The sequence below is a fragment of the Poecilia reticulata genome, linkage group LG7 (genome assembly GCF_000633615.1).
Source record: "Poecilia reticulata strain Guanapo linkage group LG7, Guppy_female_1.0+MT, whole genome shotgun sequence".
Lineage (NCBI taxonomy): Eukaryota > Metazoa > Chordata > Actinopteri > Cyprinodontiformes > Poeciliidae > Poecilia > Poecilia reticulata.
In genome coordinates this window covers 10,961,372-10,984,620 of record NC_024337.1, presented here as the reverse complement: position 1 = coordinate 10,984,620, position 23,249 = coordinate 10,961,372, and the positions used below count along the sequence as shown (strand labels likewise).

Sequence of the window (23,249 nt, the reverse complement as noted above, 5' to 3'; positions counted from 1 at the left end):
ATTATTATTTTATTATTATTTTTATTTGCCTAATATCAGATAGATTTCAATACAATAAAAAATAGGGAAGCCCATTGTTTGTTTTGGCAGATAGTGTAAAGGTTGCACCACATCCAGGTCGGAATAATTCCCCTCCCACAACCGAAAATGCTTTTAACATCCTTTCAGTCACTCAGCTCCGCTTCGTGCCCACTTCTATCCAATTCATCCAGCGGCTCAATGTTAGGGAGCGCTTCCATTCCCTGAGCACAGGAGGATTATGGGTACTGCAGTTCTGCGTCACACCGGCGTCACGTTTTTTTAATCCAGCATGGCAGCGAAACAGAAAAGGTTTGTTAGAGGTTTATTTATTGTGACTCGTAAATTAAACTGTTCATCTTTCGGCTCCGGTTGTACTTTAAAGGTTAAACAGTTTTACATCACTGGGAAGTTTATTAGAACGAGTTTAAAGCAGTTTGATTCTATTTTAGCCATCCACGCTGTTAGCTTAGGACGGGCATGCTAGCACACTATATCTGATGTACTTTACGACAGTTTTAGCACATACTTTGGGCTAATTATCAAATAGACATTCAAACTTCCTAACATATTTCTTGTTGCTTTACACTGCACGTCTTGTTCACGCACGTGTGAGAGTTTCTGACTTTAGTTTAATAACTTTAATCTACTACAGGAAATTAGAAGACCTCAGTGTGGACGAATTCCTGGTCTCAGGATTCGATTCTCCAGACGAAGATGAATTTGAAGAAGAGACTCCAAAACAGAAGAAAAAGAAGAAAGCAGAGCCTCCGATGTGAGTATTGTTCTAAACACAAATATTAGTCTGTTTTATTGTATCCATGTGACAGTCCACATGGATACAATGTATCCATGTGCACTGTTGTGTAGAAAGAAAAGTAATAATGGTTTTAAAATGATTACAAATGAATTCTGCAAACGTCTTATAACTACATTTGCAGACTTCATTTACGACCCGCTTTACTCTGATATTACTACATAAAATCCAACCCTGGTGTCTTCAGGAGTTAAGTAATTGATAAACAGAATAAGAATATATTCATAGGACAACTTTTAGCCATTTTCAAACAAAAGCTGTAGAAGTTACATTAGCAGCTGGCTGCAATCATAGACAACACAGAAGATGCTTTGGTCAGATGACACCACAATAATGTATTATGACAAAATGTAAAAAGGTCCAAGGGATATCAATACTTTCTCAAGGTGCTGCACATCATTGATATGAACAAACCTCTCCAATGTAGCTCTGTTTCTGTATCATGTAGAAATGAAAAGAAGGGTAAAGCTTCTGAGCATAAGGAGCAGCTGTCTCGGTTAAAGAACAAAGACCCGGAGTTCTACAAGTTTCTGGAGGAAAACGACCAATCACTGCTCAATTTTGATGACACGGACAGCTCCGAAGAGGAGGAGGATGGAAATAAGTGCCACAAACTACCGGCTGAACTGGAGGTAAGCCGGCCTGTGGTTTGTACGTATTTGTAAGAATCATGTGAAATGTAAGATGCTGAGACTTTCATGTTTTCCATGTAGGAAGCTATCTCTGAGGAGGATGACGAGGAAGAAGACACAGCTTCGAAGAAGACCAAAAAGGCAGCGGAGTCCATCAAAGTCACAGACAAAATGATTGAAGAGTGGAGAGCTGCTTTGAGGAAAGATCCCAGTCCTCGCCTCTTCAGAGAGGTCACACAGGCCTTTAAGGCTGCCGTTGCCACGACGAAGGGGGAAGGAGTCGGTCAGTGTCGCTACAAGGTGGCTGACAGTTCAGGTAGGTTGTCGCCTAACAAATGCAGCCTGTGCTTGTAACAACAGAGGGATTTTATCTCCACATATTAAACCATGTTGGTTTCTGTTCACAGCATTCCTGTTCTGCATAATTTGTTGTGGCTTCTTATATTATCATATTAGAAAATTACGAACAGTAACATTTTAAAAGATGGCTGTTTTTCTAGAGAGTGGTGACAACTTGCACCACTGGGATTCCATGCAGCTCTGAGGCAAAAAAGTATCGCTCACGCCGACTTTCTTGGTATGATCAAACTCGTTAAAGGTGATGTTCAGAATCCAACAGGAGTGACTTTATCTTTGCTTACACTTTACAAATTCAAGAAAAGAACGGACCATAGCCTGATCACATGTTATAACACCATCTTTAGGAATAATACTGACAAACTACCCTCGTGCGTGCAGGTGTTAATGGATTCAGTTTCCTTTAGCATAACAAACACATGAATAAGGAACATACAGCGTTGTGATTTGACTTGCAGTTGGACAGTTGTGAGTTTGATTCCAGTTTTCCCCTGTCACATGTTGATCCCAAGTTGCCTACTGATCTGCGACTCGGCATCTGAATGTGTGCAGGTTAGCAAGTGGAATTGGGTGAATGTGGCTCTCGTGTGAAGGGCTTTGAGTGGTTGGGATGTCTAGGAAAGTGCTATGAAATTAGACAACTTACATTTTGTTTTGCTGACATAAAATAATGCTAAGTTTGACACGCTTCAGTCCATGCAAATATCTGACATTTCCTTCTTTCATCCCCGCAGTGTTCAATGCGTTGATCCTGCTCTGCATCAGAGAGATTCACCTGGCGCTGCAGAAGCTGCTCAACGTCAAGCCCAACAAAGATCAGAACAAGTATAAAGTTACCCAAACATCTGCAGATCTCTCTTCTTATTGTTTAGCTTTACAAAGGCTGCTTCGATTCCTGGATTGATTCCTGTTTTGTTTTCAGATTGGTGCTTCCTTCATCTAGTCCAAGATGGCAGAGGAATCTGAATGACATCAAGATGTATCTGGGTGGAGTAGTTCAGGTTTGGCTGATGTGATTGAATTAAGAGTAAAACAGAGAATACGTTTCACATCATCCCGCTAATCGTTGGTTTTCTTTCCCACTCTTCCGTCTGCAGCTATTATCCTGCCTGACAGAAACCACCGTCATCACTGCTGTCCTGAAGCACGTCAACCAGCTCGTACCGTATTACCTGTGTCTGCCCAAACAGTGTCGGCATCTGTTGAAGGTTGAGCTTTGACTCGGATTCGTTGCAGTAAAGAGTGCATGGTCAGTTTTTAACCCGTTGCGTTTGGTCTACAGCAACTTCTAAAGCAGTGGAGCACAGGGGAGGAAACGGGTCGGGTTCTTTCCTTTCTGGCCCTCAACAAGATCTGCAGACACAAACAGGAGGCGTATCTTAATATAATTTTAAAGGTAACCACAGAAGTTGGCTCAAGCTTTCTTATACCAATAAATCCACATTTCCCATCTTGCCAGGATTGAGTTTCAGGTCGTTTTCTGCAGAAACGTCTTCTCATGTTAGTTTTCTTCCTCTTTGCAGCAAATGTACATTTCCTATGTGCAAAACTGCAAGTTCACATCTCCCAATGCGCTCCCCATGATTAACTTCATGCAAAGAACTTTGACAGAGATGTACGCCTTGGACACTCACGCCTCCTATCAGCAGGCCTTCATCTACATCCGACAGCTGGCCATTCACCTCAGGAACGCCATGACCACAAAGAAGAAGGTTGGTTGGTTCAAGCCCCACTTTCTCAAAGAAATAAAGTTTTATTTGAAACATTTGTGAAAGACGTCACACTACGATTAACCGTTCCTGATCATTTTCAGTTTATGTTTTTGTAATTGTTGCTATCTTAGAGGTGCAGCTTTATCTGTTTGCTTGTTTCTACAAATATTATAAGATACAGTATATTTCTAACCGTATTTTGCTAAATATATTGTAAAAGACATGTGTGGCTGTTTATATTTTCCTACCAGACCAGGTTTTGTTTATAAAATATAATTTTAAAACATTTAAGTGATATTAAAACAGGTTTTATCTGAAATCTTATGTGACAAGGAAGCAAAAAGGAGTTGATCAGGAGAAAAATACAATGAATAAAGCTCAAAACTGTTTTCATCATCTTTTATTACTAATTAGAGTTGTGAACACTAAATATGTTCCTTTGCGCTTCCTCTACCATCATCCAGTTGCCCTGTTTATCTTCATATTTTAAGATAGTTGACTGAATGAACAACCTACAGGCCTGTATACAAAATAGTTTTCTTTTAAATATCTTGTTAGACCTTTTGATCTTCTAAACGTAATTCTCCACCACTCAGTGATGCCTTCCACAGCGAAGATTGTTGTCAGTGTAGTCTTTAAGTATTGCATTCACTGATTGGGGAATTATCTGATTTTTAGTTTCTGACAGGCAAGTAAAAACCAAACAAACAGCATTACAGCCAGCCCTTTTCTTAGTGCATCTCTAAGAATAAATTTATCCAACAGCAAATACAGTAACAACAAAAGAGCACAAATCTTTTCTGTGAACTGGTGTGGCATTGGTTGTATTTATTCATTTATATATATTCTTTAGGAGACCTATCAGGCGGTGTATAACTGGCAGTTTATTCACTGTCTGTATCTGTGGTGTCGGGTCCTCAGCACCTTGTATCCCAGTGACGTTCTACAGCCGCTCATCTACCCTCTCTGCCAAGTCATACTTGGCACCATCAAGTGAGTATTCAGCTTTGAGTACGTGTTGGGTCGTCCAAGAAATTATAATCAAAGGAATCACTGTACTTGTAATGTTTACTACACAGAGAATTGTTAACTGCTCTATCCTTATGTCACTTTGTATGAATAATTTTACTTTCAGAATATTGTAATTGTTCTGAGTAATGGTCCGTTTTTAACCTGTTGTCATAGGCCAACATTTTAAAAATATTTTAGGAAGCTAGCCTACAAATTGTTAATTCTTTAATCATCTCTCATAATATCAATATTTTATAAGTTTACCATTAATATTCTGAAGAGCTTCAGAATACTCTGTGAAGACATTTGATCATTTTAGAGATAAAATTTGTGAAAAATGGTACATTTTTCAAAACTAAGTGACAACTTAGTATACACACAAAGCACTTTGACACATTCTGAGTTAGTGGTTCCGCACAGGTTTTGCCACATAAAAGTTTTGATAAGACAATATAATACATAGTTTTTACAAAGAACAACCCTGTAAGAACACGGGCAACTAAAATAAACCATACTTGGTTAGTAGGGTTTATTAGAGTTTGTTTTCTTGTAACTTAAAACATTTCAAAAGATTTTGATTCAGTGTGAATTAAAGCATGCCTCACTGGTTATCTAAGTCTGGAAAACACTGGAATAAAGTGGTTGCTGTTATGAAAACTATGCCTAATAAAAACACCAAGCATTGTTGTTTTTTTAAAGTTATATATCCTATACTTTTATATATCCTTTAGTTATATATCCTTTAGTTAAAAGCAAGTTTTTCCAGAATTACAAACTAAAACAATTTTACAACATCCCTAATCTGAAGTTTCACTTTTCAACACCAGGTGGCGTTTGCCAGCAAGTCATTTCCATTTTTCATGGTTAAAGTTCGTCATTAGAATGTATTGCCTCAGGCGGTGTCCTTTCTGTTTATTTCCTGTAGTGGTCTCTAGCAGAAGGCAATAAAAATATTTGTGTGGACTCTGTGCATGTTACACAGCATCAATACACAGACAAAAGACATAAAAAAATCAGAAGTGAGAGGACTTCAATTCAATAAAATACATTGCTTGCATGCATTGCTGGATATAGTTAATTTCTTTTTTTATTGTGTTGTAAACATTTAAGTAAACTAACTAGACCAGCTAACTTTGTAGTCCTTACTTAAACTTGGATCTGATTTAAAAACCTTGAGATTCACGTTTGTTCTACTTAATTTTAGTTTTTCTGATGGATTCAGTGACAAATAGTAAATCAAAATTTTAGACTTCCAAAAAGGAGAATAAAGAAGAAATCAGATTTAGAATGCAAAATGCCCAGAGCCATTAACTCATGGATGTATGTAAATATTTTAACTTTTAAACTTTTCTGATTTAAGAAAAATATCGGCACTAGCAAACTAGTAACATCAAAGTTTTTACTTCCCCAGGGGGCCTCAAATCCTTTGAAATTGGATAAAAATGGATATGAGGCAGATTGAAGTTGTTTGTTTTATGTTTGAGCTCTCCGAATTCAGGGACTACAACCCAAATGTCTAAATCAGTTATTGATTATTTAAGTATTCTGGTGAATCTATCCTGTTGTTGCACATTTTTCCAACAGCAGGTGGCGACACTGACCGCTTTTTCTGCTTTCAGACTGGTGCCGACGTCCAGATATTACCCTCTGAGGATGCACTGCTGCAGAGCACTTACCTTGCTTTCTAGCAGCACCAACACTTTTGTGCCTGTTCTGCCTTTTCTTCTCGAGGTAAGCCCCCCAAACCCAGGAGTCACCACCCAAACCTCAGAGTGAAAGTCTGTTTCCAGCACAGTGAAATCAGGTTTTCACCATCAGAACCCAGTGCGAGCACCTCAGAGGGTGCAAATGATCTTGAACTAACAATAGTGTGTCGCTTGTCTCTGTCTCAAGTGGAAACAGTGAAAAAGTAGATGTGATGAAATGTTCCGTCGGTGGTTGGCTGTGGAAAAAACATCAGTGACATGTGAAGTGCATCTTGGTCTCAACGGCTACAACCGAAGGAGCTCAGGAGGAAACATGTCGAGGAGCAGCGCTGCGCTCGAGGCACCTTTTGTTATCAGACCAATCGGGGGTCACCAACCGACCGCTTTTTTTTCTCTGGGTCAGGTGTTAATCACGTGCTCACATGCGCTGGTTCGCCTTGCGTCTGAAAGTTTGCAAAGTGTTTGCACACACAGTGAGTCTTTGTTGCGGTTTTTCTGGATGGGAGCAGCACGCTGGCGACAACAACAGGCTCGGCCCACCAGGGAGTGGTCACTGCTGGCTCTACGTATGCGTGTTTGTGTGCATCCAGCAGTTTGACCGAAGCGACAGAGGCACGGTTGTGGTTCACACTCTGGTCCTAACGCGCTGTGCAGACCACATCCTCTTTGCCTATGGTCCAATTCCCCCCTCCAACGCACTCTCAAAGGCCCCTCCTAACCCCCCGCAGCAAGCTGTGTTTATTTGTGACGCACACTACTTCCTGTGTTTTTTTTTTTGTTTTTTTTTTTTGCTTTTTGTTTTTTTCTTTTTCCTCCCTCACTGTTCCCTTCTTGTTAAAGGCAGGCTGAGGTGTGCTGCTGCAGTTTTAATTAGAGCAGCACAAGCAACCGCCCCCCACTTTTCCTCCCGTGCCCCTGTGCCTGTGTGTGTTCTCGTATCTCCGAGGGGGGTGTATGATTTGGAGCTTCCTGCTTCTGTAGATGTGTGTGTGTGTGTGTGTAGAATCGCACCAGGGTTGGCCCATGCCTTCCCACTTCCCCCTGGCTCCCCCGCAGACCGCCACCACATCCTATGTTTGTACAGACTGCACCGGCCAGGAGCGTTGCACTGCTGCGCACGCAGAGAGTATTAACGACCACACACACACACACACATACGTTCTCTTACTGGGAGTCAGAAATAGCTTGTTTCTCAAAAAACAGAAATTCACTTGCACACTGTGGGCAGATGTGGAAGCTAAAGCTCGTAGACGAATAGCCCACACGTTAGCTTCAATGTACTTTCGCAAACTAAGAAAAAAAGCATGCCTCTGCAGCACCGGCGCTTTTGAGTAACCCATGTCGCCTGGTTATTGTTATAGCAGTCCACACACAGCTAATGAAATGCGTTTGGTGTGTGTCACACACTGATGGACTCAAAAAGTTTATAGATTATACTTTCCGTCTTTTCTTTTCATACCAATACAGCAATATTCGAAACTCACCAATCAGCCTTTTCCAAGTTGACACTGATTTCTAGTTTTCTTTGATGTGCTTGAGCTACGAATAATAAATAATAGTCTTCATGTTTTCTGAAGACTAGAACACATCAAGGAGAAATCTGTGTTGCAGGTTCTTAGACTAGCATTGTAGGTTTAAATCCAACAGAAAAGTGAATGAATTACAAGATTATCCCTATTCATGCATTAAGGCATAAATGGGGATAATTTACGCCTTGAAGAATTAAAATTCTTCGGGAGAATTTTAATTGCGATATTATCACTGAAAGTATATCGATTATAATTAACCATTTATTTTTTTAAGAGAAAACTAGATAAATAATATAGATATGTAAATAACCTAATGATGTTTGAATTTGCATAGTTGCACATAATCGTTTTAAGACGTCGGCATGCGATCACTAGGGTCTGATGTGACACTGCAACCCAAACACACAATTCACTCTGCATTCAGACTCTTGTAGTTGTTTGAGAACAGAGCGTACTACTCGGTATAAAGTGAAAAATATACTTGAACTTCATTTTAAGCCTCCTCATCTTGGGAAACATCCGTACTTTACAGTTGCATTGCCGTTTAGACACATGGACTTTCTTAAAGCGTGGTTGGTGACTGAATAGAGTTTTATCAGTTTTCTGTTTGACACGTTAAAACTACCTATTGGAAAGTTTGTCATTTAGTAATTAAATAATTGACACATCTTTTGTTTTGTCCCTGCATTACATTATAGTAAAGTAGATTATCAGTGTAATGCTGACAGATTTAAGGCAGTTGTAAACCATTGGATGAAATTTGCGTGAACTTACTCTGGAATTCTTGATTGGATAATGTTATGAGTTAGAACGTGTCTCTAATCTTCTCATTCATAGTCTGAATCAACTATTTAAAACATAAAATGAACTTGTGAAGCAAAATTGTCGTTTGCTCTTGGTGCTGGCAACATTCTTCTCTCTGCAGATGTGTTTTGTAATCATGCCTCCTGTATTTAGATCATCCAGCAAGTTGATTTCAACAAGAAACCGGGTCGAATGAGCAAGAAACCGATCAACTTTGCAGTGATCCTCAAGCTGAACAAAGTCAACCTAATGGAGAAGGCCTACAAGGTAAGAGGAGAGAGGGCGTTTATTTCTGGTCGCTTCTGAGAAGAAACAGCTGATCAGAGGAGTAGTTCACACAGCCCGGGGTGTGTTCAGGAGGGGATTGAGGGCAGCGCTGACAGCCCCTCGTCAGGGCTCTAAAACCGTCCTCGGGTTGCCAAGCTGAGCGCGGCAGCAAAGAGGATTGCGGCACGGCTCTCTGAGATTATCCCCCGCGCTCTCCGCTCGCAAGGACTGTTTGTACTGCTGTCACCTTAGCTGCCGCCACATAAACTCGCAACAAACCGAAATGATCTGCCTAAAACTTTAGAACGCATTAGATCACGCAGGCTGGAAGGCATTTCTTTTATTGTATTTCCAAGACAAGACTAATAATGATTTATTTGTATTACACATTGTATGCGGATCTTCTAAAATCTTTGGGTTTTGAGGAAATGATAATAAACACAAATGTATAAAATGAGTAACCTAAATAATCTCGCATATTAATGTTTTTGTTAATCTTTTCAGCCTTATGCTGTGATTAAGTAATACTAATTTACAGCATTGGATAGTTGCTGCTTTTGAAAGTGAGTGTCCTTGTTTTAATTCAGGTTGTTTCCTGTTCTTCTGTATTTTTTGTATGAGGTTTGTAGAAAAATCTGTGGCTTTCCTTTTTAATAGCAAAAGCAGAAGTCTCTAGCATGTGAAACTAGAAGACATGACTGCTGATTCCTAATGAAAAATCCATGTAAAGAAAATTGATTTATGTTTAGGTGTTATCGTTTGATAATTTTGTAGCTTTTTGCTCTCAATAGCAATCAATGAATTTATTACTATAATGTCTCAATCTATGGCTTCAAACAAATTAAATGTCTGGGCAGCAGTCACATTAGATTGTCTGGTTAAAAAATCTTAGTATTACCAGCTTAATGTCATGTCATACTAATACAAATTACTTTTATATGTAGGTCATAATAAGTAGAACATTTACTGTTGTTCTTAAATATTGTAAGCAGATGTGCTGAAGGAGCTGAGCTGACAAACATTTGTTCAGAAGTTAAAAGTAGCAGAAATGTTAGATTAGTCAGTGTATGGTTAAAGCACATTGATTGGCAGAGTCTAAAAATGTTGCAGAAAACTGCTGAAGAATAATCACACATATTCACTATCACTATGGTTTTACTAGCATACACACTAATGCTAATCATCTATACACCAGTATGCCAATAATGGCATATTATGAACTGCTAGATGTGATTTGTTTTGTAAAAGGCTTGAAATTAAATGAAAAAACCGATTGACTGCAACCTTTGTTCATTTGCATTAAGAGAAGCTGCTAGGTAAATTATGAAAAACCCTTGCAAAGCCATTGAGACTTTGAATTTTACGCACAAATAAAATATCTTTTCCTCTGTAATTTCAGGATGGGCTGATTGACCAGCTGTACGACTTGATGCTTGAATACTTTCACACTCAGGCCTACTCTATTGGCTTCCCTGAGCTCGCCCTGCCCACCATTGTTCAGGTAATCAAGATCTGAAACCCATTTACCGATATTTATCTGCACAGTTATACCTTGCTAATCCACAGGGCAACAATTAAACACATTCAGTTTAGCATAGAAGCAGTGATGCAGAACGCAACAGCGGTTTATGTTCTGTATGTAAGATTCACGAAGGCTAAATCTGCTTCCCTCAGGGGAAACAATCACAAACTTTCTGCCTGAATGCAGCTCATCAGTAGACAGGATCATCTCTTCTGCTGGTTCCATGTTTTTTTTTTTCCTCCCTCATGCATCTCGTCCATGTCCCTGCAGCTGAAAGCTTTCCTGAAGGAATGCAAAGTGGCCAATTACTCCAAGCCGATGCGGCAGCTGTTGGAGAAGATACAGGAAAACAGCAGCTATATCACAGGACGGAGACAGAAGGCCGCCTTCGGAGTGGCTGATTCTGCCGCCGTGGTGAGTACAGCAGGAGGTGTAGGAGGAAGAGGATTTAGTTTCTTAAAATTGTATTTTGGACCGGAGTAGTTAAAGTTTTGTGGAGCTTAAAATTTTAAACTAAGGTAGACAAGCTACAGGTACACAATTAAGATAGAAAATGCTAAAACATTTTAGTGCAACATGTTTTAGAAAGTTGATATTAAAACTGTCTTATCAATTTTCATATTCATGTAGAAAATAAAATGTTATCTGAGGTTGCATCACATTCAGAAGAATATCTACCATTGATCCAATGACATATTTTGTTTGATGTCTCAGTCACCCTCTGCTTTTGTTGTGAGGCATTTTAGGAAAGAAATTTGACCAGTTCAGTCCCAATAATTTATAAATATCACGTTCAATTGAGCATAATGTGCTTTGAATATATTTTTGAATGTGTGAAGTCAGCATCGTCTTTCAAACCAAAAAATCAGGCTCAAGTAGGAAAAATTTATTTTCATGAAAATACCAGCAAGTCATGTTGTTTCCTCTAAAGGTCACAAACAACTGTGGCTTTTAGGATTCTGATTCGTTGTCCAAAGTCAATTGTGGCTCCAAACTCTTACAAAAACCACATATGGTAGGAGCACGTAGGATGAACGCAAAATAAAAAATCAGCTGAAGAGTAGCCCACATAGTAGCAGAAATGTAAGAAGTTTTTGATGAAGCAAAGTAGCAGAAACAAAAACTGAGTTAGAAAAATGCTAAAGCATCCACAGACAGACCATCTGAATGTGATCTTTTAAATTATTTTAGTGCCAAACAAGCATTACTAGTTTTGCTGTTGTGTCAATAGCAGTCCTTATTCTTAGCAAACAGCCTATCACTAGCTAACATGCTAATGTTAGCTAATGGTCAACTGCTTCTTCAAATCTAAATAATTTTAACAAATCACATTCAGATGACTAACATTAGCTTCTAATATGCCACTTTACTAGTATGGTTTTATTTTTTTACTGTCTCCTGACTTTTACGTCTTTCATATTGTGAACTTTTGTGCGTCAAGTTGTTGTATTTTCTGAAATAAGTCGGGATGGAGATGCATAAATAGGATCTTTCAGTAGCTGCACTAAACTGTAAACACATTTGTTTAGTTGTGGTTAACATTAAGAGGCTTGTTTTAGTGTATACATAAAACTTAGTTTGTAAACAATTTTCTTTTCAAGTTTGCACTTAATTTTCATAAGACCGTTTTCTTTGTTTGTTTATGATATACATTTAAATATCAGTCATTTTAAGGGAAGGTTAAAAAAGATATCGCTGAGAATTTATCATGTGAGCAAACAAATTGTTTTCCATTCTCTCTTACTAATCAGTTTTTAATAATAATTCAATCAATATTAGTCAGAATAAATGTTTCCAGGAGCAGGCAGCCCTTGCAGTAGGTTAGTTTGGTGTCTGTTAATCTGTTTAAAGATTATGCCTCTTAATAATAAAAATTTAGCAACATGGTTTGTTTTCTGTTGATGAAAATTAAAATTTTTTTAAATCAGGTCGGTCGGTGGCGGATCTTCCTAGATGATTGTTTCCCTCGTTGTTGTTTTTCTGGATCAAAATTTTTGTGTTTTTTGTGGGTCAAAAAGTATTTTTAGAGCAGCTTGTTTTTCCTTCCATGACTCTCTAGGTGGTGGAGACGTTTCATGATCACAGATATTTCTGCTCTGAGACGTCCTGCCAAGCAGCTCACTGCTCACTAAACTCCACCTGATTGATTACACACGTCCAGTTGAGCAGCACACAGACGCTGCCTGGACGCCCTGCATTGTTGCATTGAAATGCGACTGTAAGGTCCTACAGGCCGCCCCTTTAATGTGTGAACTGAGCACAGACACGCCTCCTTGTTATTTTCTGTGTTTGCTCAACCAAAGTCAATAATAAAAAGAAATCAATAAGATTGACGCAACTTATTTGCCGTCCGATTGATTAGCCCGCCTCCATTTTACAGTTTTCCTCATTGTTTTTATCTGAAATCATCAGTAACGACCAGCCAGCTTCCAAAACGTGAGCCGTTAAATTAGGAGGAAGCAGCTGAGGGTCCCTCCTCTGGCTTAACTAAATACAGTGTATCTGTGAGGCTGCACAGTGTTTATATGAGGAATTATTGTAAGAAATATTTAATGTTGTAAACGTTGACCTCTGAAATGGATGCTAACTTCAAATACTACTACTCCTACTTCACTTTAAAACAATAGCTGTGACAAAGTGCAGTACAGAGCTGACCTCAGCTGGAGAGTTCAGATAAGTAAAATGGGTCAAGTTCATGTAAACTTTTAAAAACAAATAAAAGAATCTTAAAATAATCTCTAAATGCACAGGCAGTCAGTGGTACAAGTTTTATTTTTCTCAAATTAACTTGTACCCCAGGAACCTCAGGGTGTGCACTTTTTTCACACTTGACCTTCTTTGAGGCTTTTAATTGTTATAGATTGCTAGAAAGCTGTTGTGATGTCCTGTCATTGGTGTCATTCTTACAGTCGTGTCTGTAGTGTGAGGAACGTCTGAGCCAAAGTGACCGATGTGTAAATGACTGAATGCCATTGGTTTCGGGCAGACGAAGCCTCAGTTCTTCATGTCTTGTAAAACTCAGATGGGTACATATGCAGAGTGATGCTAGTCACTTTTACAGCTCAAGTTTTTATTAATCTGGATTTGAAATGAGTTTTGCGATTTTTGGTTTGATCTTCTGATAAAAATCATGCTTTGTAATTTCATCATATTCTGCTGCGGCGCGCCTCAGTAGTTCATCTCTCATCAGCCGCTCGCCACCTCGGTTTAACCATTTGTCACATTTAACGGACTTTGAACTAACTACTGATTTATGACACATGTTATTTTTGAGGTTCAAACGGCGCTCAGACTGACGCACATCAGAGCCTTACATTACTGTGTGTTGAAATGCTGCTGCGGATCTAATGGTCTGATCAGTGTCCCTCATTATCTCCGTACCATGTTTGTTGTGTTAAAGCTCTGAGCTGTTGGCTGTATACGACCTGCATCGGTAGCTCTGTGGTTTTACTTTAATGGAGGTGTTCATATTTCAGCAGATTTCCACACACAATTTTTTATTTATTTTTTTATAAAAACACAATCGGCAGGTGAAAGGCTTTAATTTGCAACAAAATCTAGTAGTAGTAGTTACTGATAAAACTAAAGTCCTCTAAAATGATGCATTTAAATCTGTTTTGTATAACTAGAATATAACAATTGTCTAAACCGGTTTGGACAGATGGTTAAGTGAGATTTTTCCTCTGGGTGGTGCTGTAGTTTAGGAAGGAGGTGCAGGAGCAGCGCGGCTGCTAATAGAGGAAAGTTTTGCTTTTTAAACTGAGAAATCATCCTGCGGTTATTTCAAAGCTCTTAAAGGCTTTTAAGGTAGCAGCACGGCTGCATTAATGAGCATCAGTTGGTTTGTGTGCATTTTATGGCTTTATAATACAAATCAATTCATACACAAATGTTTTTATGTGACTTGGCTTCGAGTTGATGCCACATTGATATTTAGGAGAATTGCAACAAAGAGAGGATGTTCCTCGCTGATGGCTTTGTGGGGAAGCGTGCGTGCGTGCGTGCGTGCGCGTGTGTACGTGCACCAGGACGGCTCCGTGCCAGCGCCTGTCGCCTCGGATCTCAGCTCAGCGGAGGCTGTCGCGATGGCGTGGACTCCCCGGCATTATGGCAGCAGTGGAAGTGTCACTACAGGCGGAGGAGAGGGGACAGCCCTGCTGCCGCCGCCGTGGAAAAGGCCACAGCCCCCCACTGGGCGCCAGGCCCCCTGCTTACCAACATGTCACCCAAACTGAGAGCGAGCCTAATTAATTATGCCCTGCTTCCATCCAGGGTTCTCTCTGGACTTTGTGAAAATAGTTTAGTTTGTGTATGAAAACCCAGTGCAGGTCAGTGTCTCTCATGTTTAATAGCCATAGATTGTGGTAAATGTGTTACGGCTGAACCAAACTGCAGTCTGCTCGCTCTATTGGGTTTGTCGGTCGGATAATGTGATTGGTTCTAATCAATATCATCCACGCAGACCTTTAAGAGATGGAGAAGATCTCTCCTTTCATCCCCCTGCAGTCGGTCTTCTGTTTCTGCTGGGGTGTGAAGATGCTTTTAAAACTCAGACCGTGCCTCGCAAATGTATTCACACCACTTGCCACCATTAACACAAAGTACACTGTAATTGTTGAGAGGAAAGTGAATGAAAAATGTTTTTCCAAGTTTTATACAAATATAAACAACTGGATGCATTTTTATCTTTTACTCGCTTTACCCCATATGGGTTGGGATTTACCTTATCATTTATTGTGATAAGTTTCTTATTTTGTCACAAAAAATTCCAATTAATGATTTTTAGTAGCAGTATTTGTGGGGCTACGATTGCTGTCATGCTGTTACATCCATACAGTTACCTAAAAAATAAGTAATAAATAGTTCTTATCACTTTTCCCATTGTCTCAATAGTACCACAAAATACTGCGATAAAAGTCCATATTGCTCACCTTTACTCTGATACGACTAAATGAGATCCTGTATTCAACTGTCTTTAAAAGTCTCATTAGTAAGTAGGATGGATTTAGGGAGGAGCGATGTGACAGTGCTGTGAAATGACAGTTTTGCACAAACCATGAACTAAGAAGCAACTCGTGTTTTGAAAATAGAAATGTCTCCGATCTCAGCTGAGATTAAAATTGGCTACTTTTCGATAATCTGATGTATTTATATGATGATGTTCATTAATGTTTTGTCCCATTATCCAAAACATGGCTGAACTGAATAACAGGTTTTAAGATTTTCAGTTTTTTTTTTTCATAAAATAAGTATGTTTTCATAACAAAATGACACTACTAGTACCAGTAATATATTTTTTAGATCTATTGTTATTGTCCTCGGATTTAAAACTGTGCTGATTGGGTAGATTATGTTTTAAAAAAACAATCTATGAAAAAGTTTTTCTCAAATATTTTAGAACCTGAAAGCAGAAATAAAATAGTTATTTAAAAATAAATTTCTCCACAGTAAATATACATGGAAAATGATAAGATATAATTTTTCCTGTGTCATTTGCTGCTCTAAATAAGATTTATTCGACCGGACTGAGGGGGAAAATATATTAGGGGATGTTAAAGGCTTCAGATCCATGATCTAGAAGAACATGCAGAAGAAACTAGAAGCAATCTACTCTGGCCTCCATGTAAAATATCAGATGTGGTGGAAAAATAACAATTCTTATTTTGACAGCATAGTATGTGCAGGATGCTAGAGCAACAAATCTTGGCAGAAAAAAAAATACAAAAAATTAGCTGTAACTTAAGAGAAAAGTAGTTCTACAAAGAATCAAACTCAAGCGGGAACAAATGCAAAAAAGTTCAAGGCGATCTATTTTTAAGAGGATTTCAGGGCTTAAGTGAACCTGCTGACAGCTTTAGAAAGTTTCTGCGAGGCTGTGCGTAGTTTTTCCTCCGTTGGTGCCCGTCCACGCCTCAATATGTCCGCCGTGTGTGTGCTCTGTGTCAGGCGGCCTGGGAGAAGCAGACCCAGCAGGAGGGGCCTCCCCTCACCAGATACTACAGCCAGTGGAAGAAGCTGAGGGAGAAGGAGATCCAGCTGGAGATCTCTGGCAAAGAGAGGGTAATTATCCTGTTAAAAGCCCCGCCCACATCAGCCTCAGTCATCATGAATGGCTTCTGGCTCGTCTCTGCTACCAACCTCACTGTTACCCACAACAATTGCTCTTGTGCATTAATCATAAACCAGTCACGCTGAATGGCGGAGCCTCTTTACTGGAAGCAATATCATCGTTAACACTGCCGTCTTTTATGTGTTGTCTTGTAAAAGATGGAGGATCTAGACCTGCCGGAGATCAAACGCAGGAAGATCCAAGAGAGGAAGGCGGAGGACAAGGAGGAATTCAAGGGTCTGTTCCAGTCCGACAGCGACTCGGACGACAGCGACACAGGACTGAAAATCAAAAGTAAGAAAAGTCCCACTTTGAAAACACCATGCAGTCCGAGTCTTACGACGTCTTGCTCTGACTGGGGTGGAGTACCGATCTCGGCCTCTAGGGGGCAGTGTTTTGTCACACCAGGACTGGGAAGCAAAGTTAAAAGGTTGTTGACGGCTGCCTCTGATTGCTCTGCCTTGAGATTGGGTTCCATGGTCCGGATCACGTGTGTCGCCGTTTACTAAGCACGTCCTCCCAGGCTGTTCCTGTGGAAATTAAAACCCCTGCTTTATCAGACGCTTTGGTTCGCTGCCCCTCCACCAGGAGCCGGCTCATCCTTTTAACTCCCCGTACGATCTGAGCCCACGGGGTCGTCGGCGGGTCACATGCAGCTGGAGCCTCTCTCCCACAGCCTAGCATAGCGCTCGGACGCGCTCCAAGCAGAAAAATCCCTCTGGAGGAAAGGAGGAGGCTGTGGCAGGGTTTAATTTTCCTTTTTTTTTTTTCCTTTTTTTTCCTTTTTTTCTGAAATGCATCTGGACTTCATTGTAGGGAGAGCCCCCACAAACGGATGGGCCGCTGCTGGCGAGCTCACACACACACGCACACGCATGAGCTGAAATTCCCCCCAAACAGGAAGTACAGGCTTGCATCCCAGCAGGGAGGGGGCTCTAATTCAAAGCAGCCTGCTGGAACAGCCAGAGGTGGCGGCTCCCTCTGAACGCATGGTCGCCACTCCGTCGACCAGGCCGGGTCTGGCGAGAAGCGGTGGGGCGGGGGGAGGGAGAGGAGCGAGGACTGATGATTCAGTGGCGGTTATAAGTCATCCAGGTCATCTGGGGGCAAAGCTCTGAGGCAACGCTGCGGAAATCTGCGTGCGGCGTGTGAGCCTCAAAGAGTGAGCGCACGTTTGTTGTCTCTAATTCAGACGGGAGCAGAGCGCTACCTGATGCTTCAGTAGACGTTGTTTATCTCTCTACGTGTGTGTGAGTGTGTGCGTGTGTGTGTGTGTGTGTGTGGAGCTCCACGCAGAGGAAGCAGCGCTGCTTCTCTCTCCATCACGCCGTCAGCCTCTCATCACGTCTCCAACTTCAAAGCCCGTGGACCCCGCTCTGTCCCTTTGGCAAGACAACCCACACACACACACACACACACACACACCTACACACACAATCTCCTCTGAGGACAAGTTCAGAAGAACTCCAAACTTCACACACACACACACACACACACTGCCGTCCTGATTGTAGCTCTGGAACCTGTCTGCTATCTTCATTTGCTATATTTAGGCCGTGAGCAGGAGATGTCTGAAATTGCCGGTAGTAAACTGTCATGGGTGTTTGTGCAGCAGCGGCAGCGGCGCCTGTAATCGACTCTCAGCTCCATCTCAGGAGGAAATAGACACTTCCAGCTGCCTCTGATACCTGGCCCACATATCCGCGTCTCCAAAGTCCTCAGACGTCAGCAGTGCAAGCTTTAGGAGCATCTGAGGGAAGAAACGCGAGACAAAAATCAGCGCACTTTGATGTTTTTTTTTTCCCTCTGCCTCTTATTTCCTCGTAGGTAAAAAGAGCAACCAAGAATCGGACGAAGATGAGGACCTGTCAGACGGGAGCAACGAGGAAGGGTCGGAGGAGGAAGACTCAGGTCAGTTATAGTATAATTGTTGAAAAACTAAAGGTTCTATTTGGTAATTTTAGTAATTTTTTAAAGCTTTTAAGTATAAATGTGTAAAATAACAGTTTTTGTTCGTTTTAGGCAAATGTGCACAGTTACTGGTCCTTCGACTGACTGTACTATTTCCTACTACTTCCCATTTAACCCATCAAGACGACGCTTTATCCACAACTGAGACTTTTCTCTGTTGATTTGGCCAATTTAGCATCAATATTTCACTGGAAAACTCCATGATGACTCTACCAGATCTTTATTTAGGTTCTTCTGGTATTTAAAAACCTCACTGAGATCTCTAAAGATGATTCCCGGGCATTTGGAGGAGAAACAGGCCCACAGCATCACTGATCCTCCACCATGCCTAACAGTGGGCATGAGGGTCTTTACATGGAGTGTTTTTTGGTTTCTAATTCTCAGTACACTTGAACAAATTGCACACAATCAGATTTGTGACAGTAGAACAGAAACAGTTCCGACATCGTCCACCTACAAAACAAGATTTCTTAGCAAATTACTCTTTTCCCAATTGAACTAATGTATGGAAATTAAATTAAAGGTCACTCTCTAGGTTTGGGATTATGCTGCAATGAAACATGAGTTTATTTTTCAATTCTTCTTCACAAGGAGGGTTTGATCTTTAGAAATAAACTAAACACAAATTAAGATAAATTTACTTAAGTACACATTAATACAAATATAATAATTCAGCAAGAATTCAAGATGTTTAATCATTTAATTCATTCTCTGGAACTTGCATCTTAAATACTGATTAGGATACAAACCTTGTGAGGCAGCCCTTACAGTTTAAGAAAATGTGTCTTTTAAATGTATCAAATACAGAAATTATATGAAATAAGAAGTAAATCTGAGCTTCATTTTCAGCATTAAAACTGAATAAGATTTTAAGGAAAAAGTCAAGTAGAATAAATCTATTTCTCTGCTTTGTATTGCTATTAAAGCTATTTAAGAAGCTTCCAACACTTCATCTTTACAAGTTAAAGAGCTGCTGTTAACCTCATTTACACTCTAACCAATTAGAACTGGAATTCTAGGAAAATGCTAACTTGCTAAAGTAATAGATTAAAGGGAATGAGCGTGTGGCTAATTGGTGTGTCAATACTAGCAGGCTATTTAGCAAAGCATTTGTGAGCCACTGCAGCCATAGCTTTGATATACATTAGTGGGAGAAAGTCTCAGAAATGAAATGACGCAGCAGTGTCTCACAGTTTCATTTACTGCTGTTATGAACATAATAGTTTCTGTGAGCTAGTTGCCAGTTTTTGTTTGTTGTCCAACAAGATCTGCAGATGCAATTTTATTTTCTTTTTTTGCAAAGTGAAATCTCCCTCCTAAAGATCTGATTAGCTGCCGCCAAAATGTCAGTCAGGTGAAGTAAGGGTTAAATGCTGTTTTCCAGCGTTGATGTGGAGAGTAGGGTTTTGAAACATGCTTTTATTTTGAAGTAAGACAGGAAGCAGTTGTTTCATTACCCGATTAGGGATGACAGTCGACTAATAAAGATCCTCATCACAGCTTTTTCTACAACTAGGATCACCTTAGATTGTGACAAATCTGTGCTGCATTATTCTAAACCACATATGTCAAAGTCAAGGCCCGCGGGCCACATCCGGCCCGCAAATCAATTATCTATGGCCCCCTGAATGATATTTAATTACTATGAGAACCGGCCCGCAAGCCAGAGCCGCCCGCTCGTGTTTTGCCYGCAAACACTACATTTCCCATAATGCAACGGTAGCCCGCGAAGTGACTACAGCGCGCCCAAACGGCTTCATTATTCATCAGCKCATGAGCTGRTTCAGAGCCTCACCCCGAACATTGATGAACTTGTACAAAAGATGAGACACCTCCAAGTATCAGGCTCAGCCTCAGACAAGTGAGCATCACAGAGCAGTAACGTATTTTCAGTTTATAAGTTTCAGTTACATTTTTACATTTGTTTCTACAAGACGTGATTTTTCTTTGAATGAAGTTTTGTTTTGTCTGTGTGCCATATATTTTTGTATTTTATTTTATTTTATTGTATTTATTTTTCAGTTGAATGGTTTCAGGTAAAATTGCAGATAAGAGCCATGAGAAAGAATACAACTGATTTGATTTATTTTTTTACTTTACTATTTGAAAGCAGTGATCGGTAGGATCATAGAGCAGCACACTAATGCATTTTCAGTTTATAATGCATGTACTTTGATTTATGCATTTATCTTGATATTAAGAAACATATTTTGTTTTTAAAAACAATTAAATTTGTTGCTGTTTGCCTCTTGAAAAATGTTTTCCCTTGAAGTTACGGACAGAGCCATAACAAAATATTGCTTTATTCATTTAATCGTTAAATAATATACACTGTGTTAGGTCTTGGTTCAATAGGCTATGTGCAATCATTTCAATATGTTTTAATAAACATTAAACCAGTCCGGCCCTCGGCTTGTAGCAAATTTGTTTTTTTGGCCCTCTGTGTATTTGACTTTGACATCCCTGTTCTAAACGGATCAGTTTGTGATCCCTGAATCCTTTTTAATTAGGAAAACTAGGAATCTTAGTTTGTTAAAAACATTACTAGAATGTTGTTGTATTCTCATGGATATTGTTGCATTTAATCAAAAATAATTCTATGTGTAATTTAAGATTTTATTCATGCCATTATGCATTAAACATAAGCGTGAAGGACAGATTTATTCAGTTTTCATCTGTTTACTTGCATGTTTTCTGATAAAAGTTGAGAAAACGCTAATTGTGGTTTCCAAATGAGGATGATGTTTGAGGGGAACAACGCGGTTCAAATCAACCTGAACATACGTGGAAATAAAAATGTTTTCTTTTATTAAATATAGTTGTTAATCACCATTTTTGGACAGTGAGTTTTGAATTTCACTCACCACCGCCTGAAGATAATTACTGTTAAACCTATTGAAACAACTTAAACCCGTCTGACAACATGAAGCTCATCAAAAAGTGGCGCCTCATGCTCTGATGTATAGAAAATTCACAAAAAGGTCACAAACAAAGTAACTGTTTGAAGGGGTTAGAAGGTTGTTTTTAAGGTTTTGGGACTCTGGGAAACCACAGTAAAAGCCACTAACCACAAATAATGAAACAATGAGCCTCTGATGAGTGTCGCTCTACCAAAATTACTCTTAAGAGTCCCTTAGTTGCTCATTGGGGAGGTTACAAAAGAACCAAAAACATCAAAACTCTGCTAAGACAATGTGGTTATTAGAGGAACCTGGAGGCTGATTGGTTAGTTTGTTTCCTGAATATTCATTACTGAGGTTATCTCCATCTGATCTTCAGATTAGTTTCATCCAGTGGGTCAAAACCAGAAGAAAATGTGCAAAATTATCATCAGAGTAGTGAAGAACATGAATTTGGGAAAAGAGAAAACATCATTTAGTCTTATTTTTGTTAAAGTCAGATTAATGAAATAAAAATACAGAATAATAAAAAGAAATGACAGTATTAACTTGTATAGATTAAGTCAGAGATGAGAAATGGTCAGGCAACCCTTACATTAAAATAATAAAATACAGTTTATAAAGGGAGTTAAAATGTTTAATGCAATACTGAACAATAAAAAGTCGCACCATGTAGCTCCTGTCTTCTGTTATTGATGGTTTTATGTATCAGGGCTGAGATTTTAAAGGACATGTCTCAATTTATATTCCAGCCAATGACGACGATGAGGAGGATGAAGAAGCCTCCACGGCTCCCCAGCCGCTCTCCTCTGCTGCTCTGATTAAACTGGCGGAGGGAGAGGAAGACGTGGTCGAAGACCTGCAGCTGTCTGACGAAGACTGAGCCTCCGAGTTCGTTGACTTTCAGGCTCACTGCGTGTTTTTGGACTTTCCACTTTTACATTTTGTATCGCTCCATGTGTACAGAACAAATAAGATCATAATGCAAGTTTATTGACCCAGAAAATGTTCAGGAACCCCCAGATTGTGGTGCCTTGTGTCCTTTTGTTTTTAATTATTATTATTAAAAGATTGAATCGGTTGTGGTGTGTGATGGATGGAAGTAAATCCTCTGCACATGTGCTCACCTGCAGTTCCCCTCAGGCTTTGAGAGAGGGAGCTATTTTGTGGCAGCTTTGAGCCGGGCCAGAGGAAGGGCGTGGAGAGGCGGGCGTCGGGCCCCGCGGCGGCGCTGAGTTGCCAGGACGGCAGGGCGCCGTCTGATGCGGTGCCAAGACTCTGCCCAGGTGGTGAAGCTGCAACACAGGCTGTTCTGTTTCTGTGCCAACTCCTGCCTCTCCCACCCCAACCCCCCATGCCCCCCTGCCCGGACCACTGTCTCTTCCGCCTGTGTGTATTCATATGCCCAGACGCAGCATTTCCACGTTTTTGTATTTTTTTTTTTTTTTTTTTTGAACCAGCTTTTCTATCTGGGCTTTTCTGCACATTTTCCACAGATTCACAGCTGAACTGATTGTGATATTGCAGGAATCTAGCGCTGCAGTGTGGATTTGTTTTAAAAGCCACAAAACTGATTTAATTAAACAACAGCCTGTCACGTTTCCTCTGCAGTAGATTTCAGAAGCTTCTGGCGCAGGAGCTCGCCTGAAGCGGAGGGAAGTCCCATCAGAGTTAACACAGCGTGGTGCTTTGAAGGAGGGAGGTGAGTGAGGCGCTGAGGCTTGTGTGTGTGTGTGTGTGTGTATATGTATGAAGAGGGTCAGGTTTGCCCCCACAGGCAGGGAGGCCTTGGCCTGCGGCTGAACCTCACACTTCAACAGCTGGTGTTGACCTGAACTGTGCCCCTCATGGGTCACCTCCCCCTTCTACACACACACACCTCAGGAGACCACGT

The 23,249-nt window shown here is 40.3% G+C and overlaps 1 protein-coding gene across 1 annotated transcript; it reads left to right on the top strand.

The window, feature by feature from the left end:
* Positions 1-110: 110 nt before the first annotated feature.
* On the top strand, positions 111-22,436 carry noc2l (NOC2-like nucleolar associated transcriptional repressor). The gene is made up of 18 exons (XM_008413339.2): positions 111-330; positions 674-793; positions 1,284-1,467; positions 1,549-1,783; positions 2,559-2,649; positions 2,747-2,825; positions 2,922-3,032; positions 3,107-3,220; positions 3,348-3,536; positions 4,390-4,529; positions 6,167-6,278; positions 8,740-8,853; positions 10,253-10,354; positions 10,646-10,789; positions 16,322-16,435; positions 16,643-16,778; positions 18,312-18,395; positions 22,108-22,436. The coding sequence occupies exons 1-18, from the start codon at positions 311-313 to the stop codon at positions 22,236-22,238; spliced, it is 2,220 nt and encodes a 739-aa protein (XP_008411561.1). The 5' UTR covers positions 111-310; the 3' UTR covers positions 22,239-22,436.
* Positions 22,437-23,249: the final 813 nt, after the last annotated feature.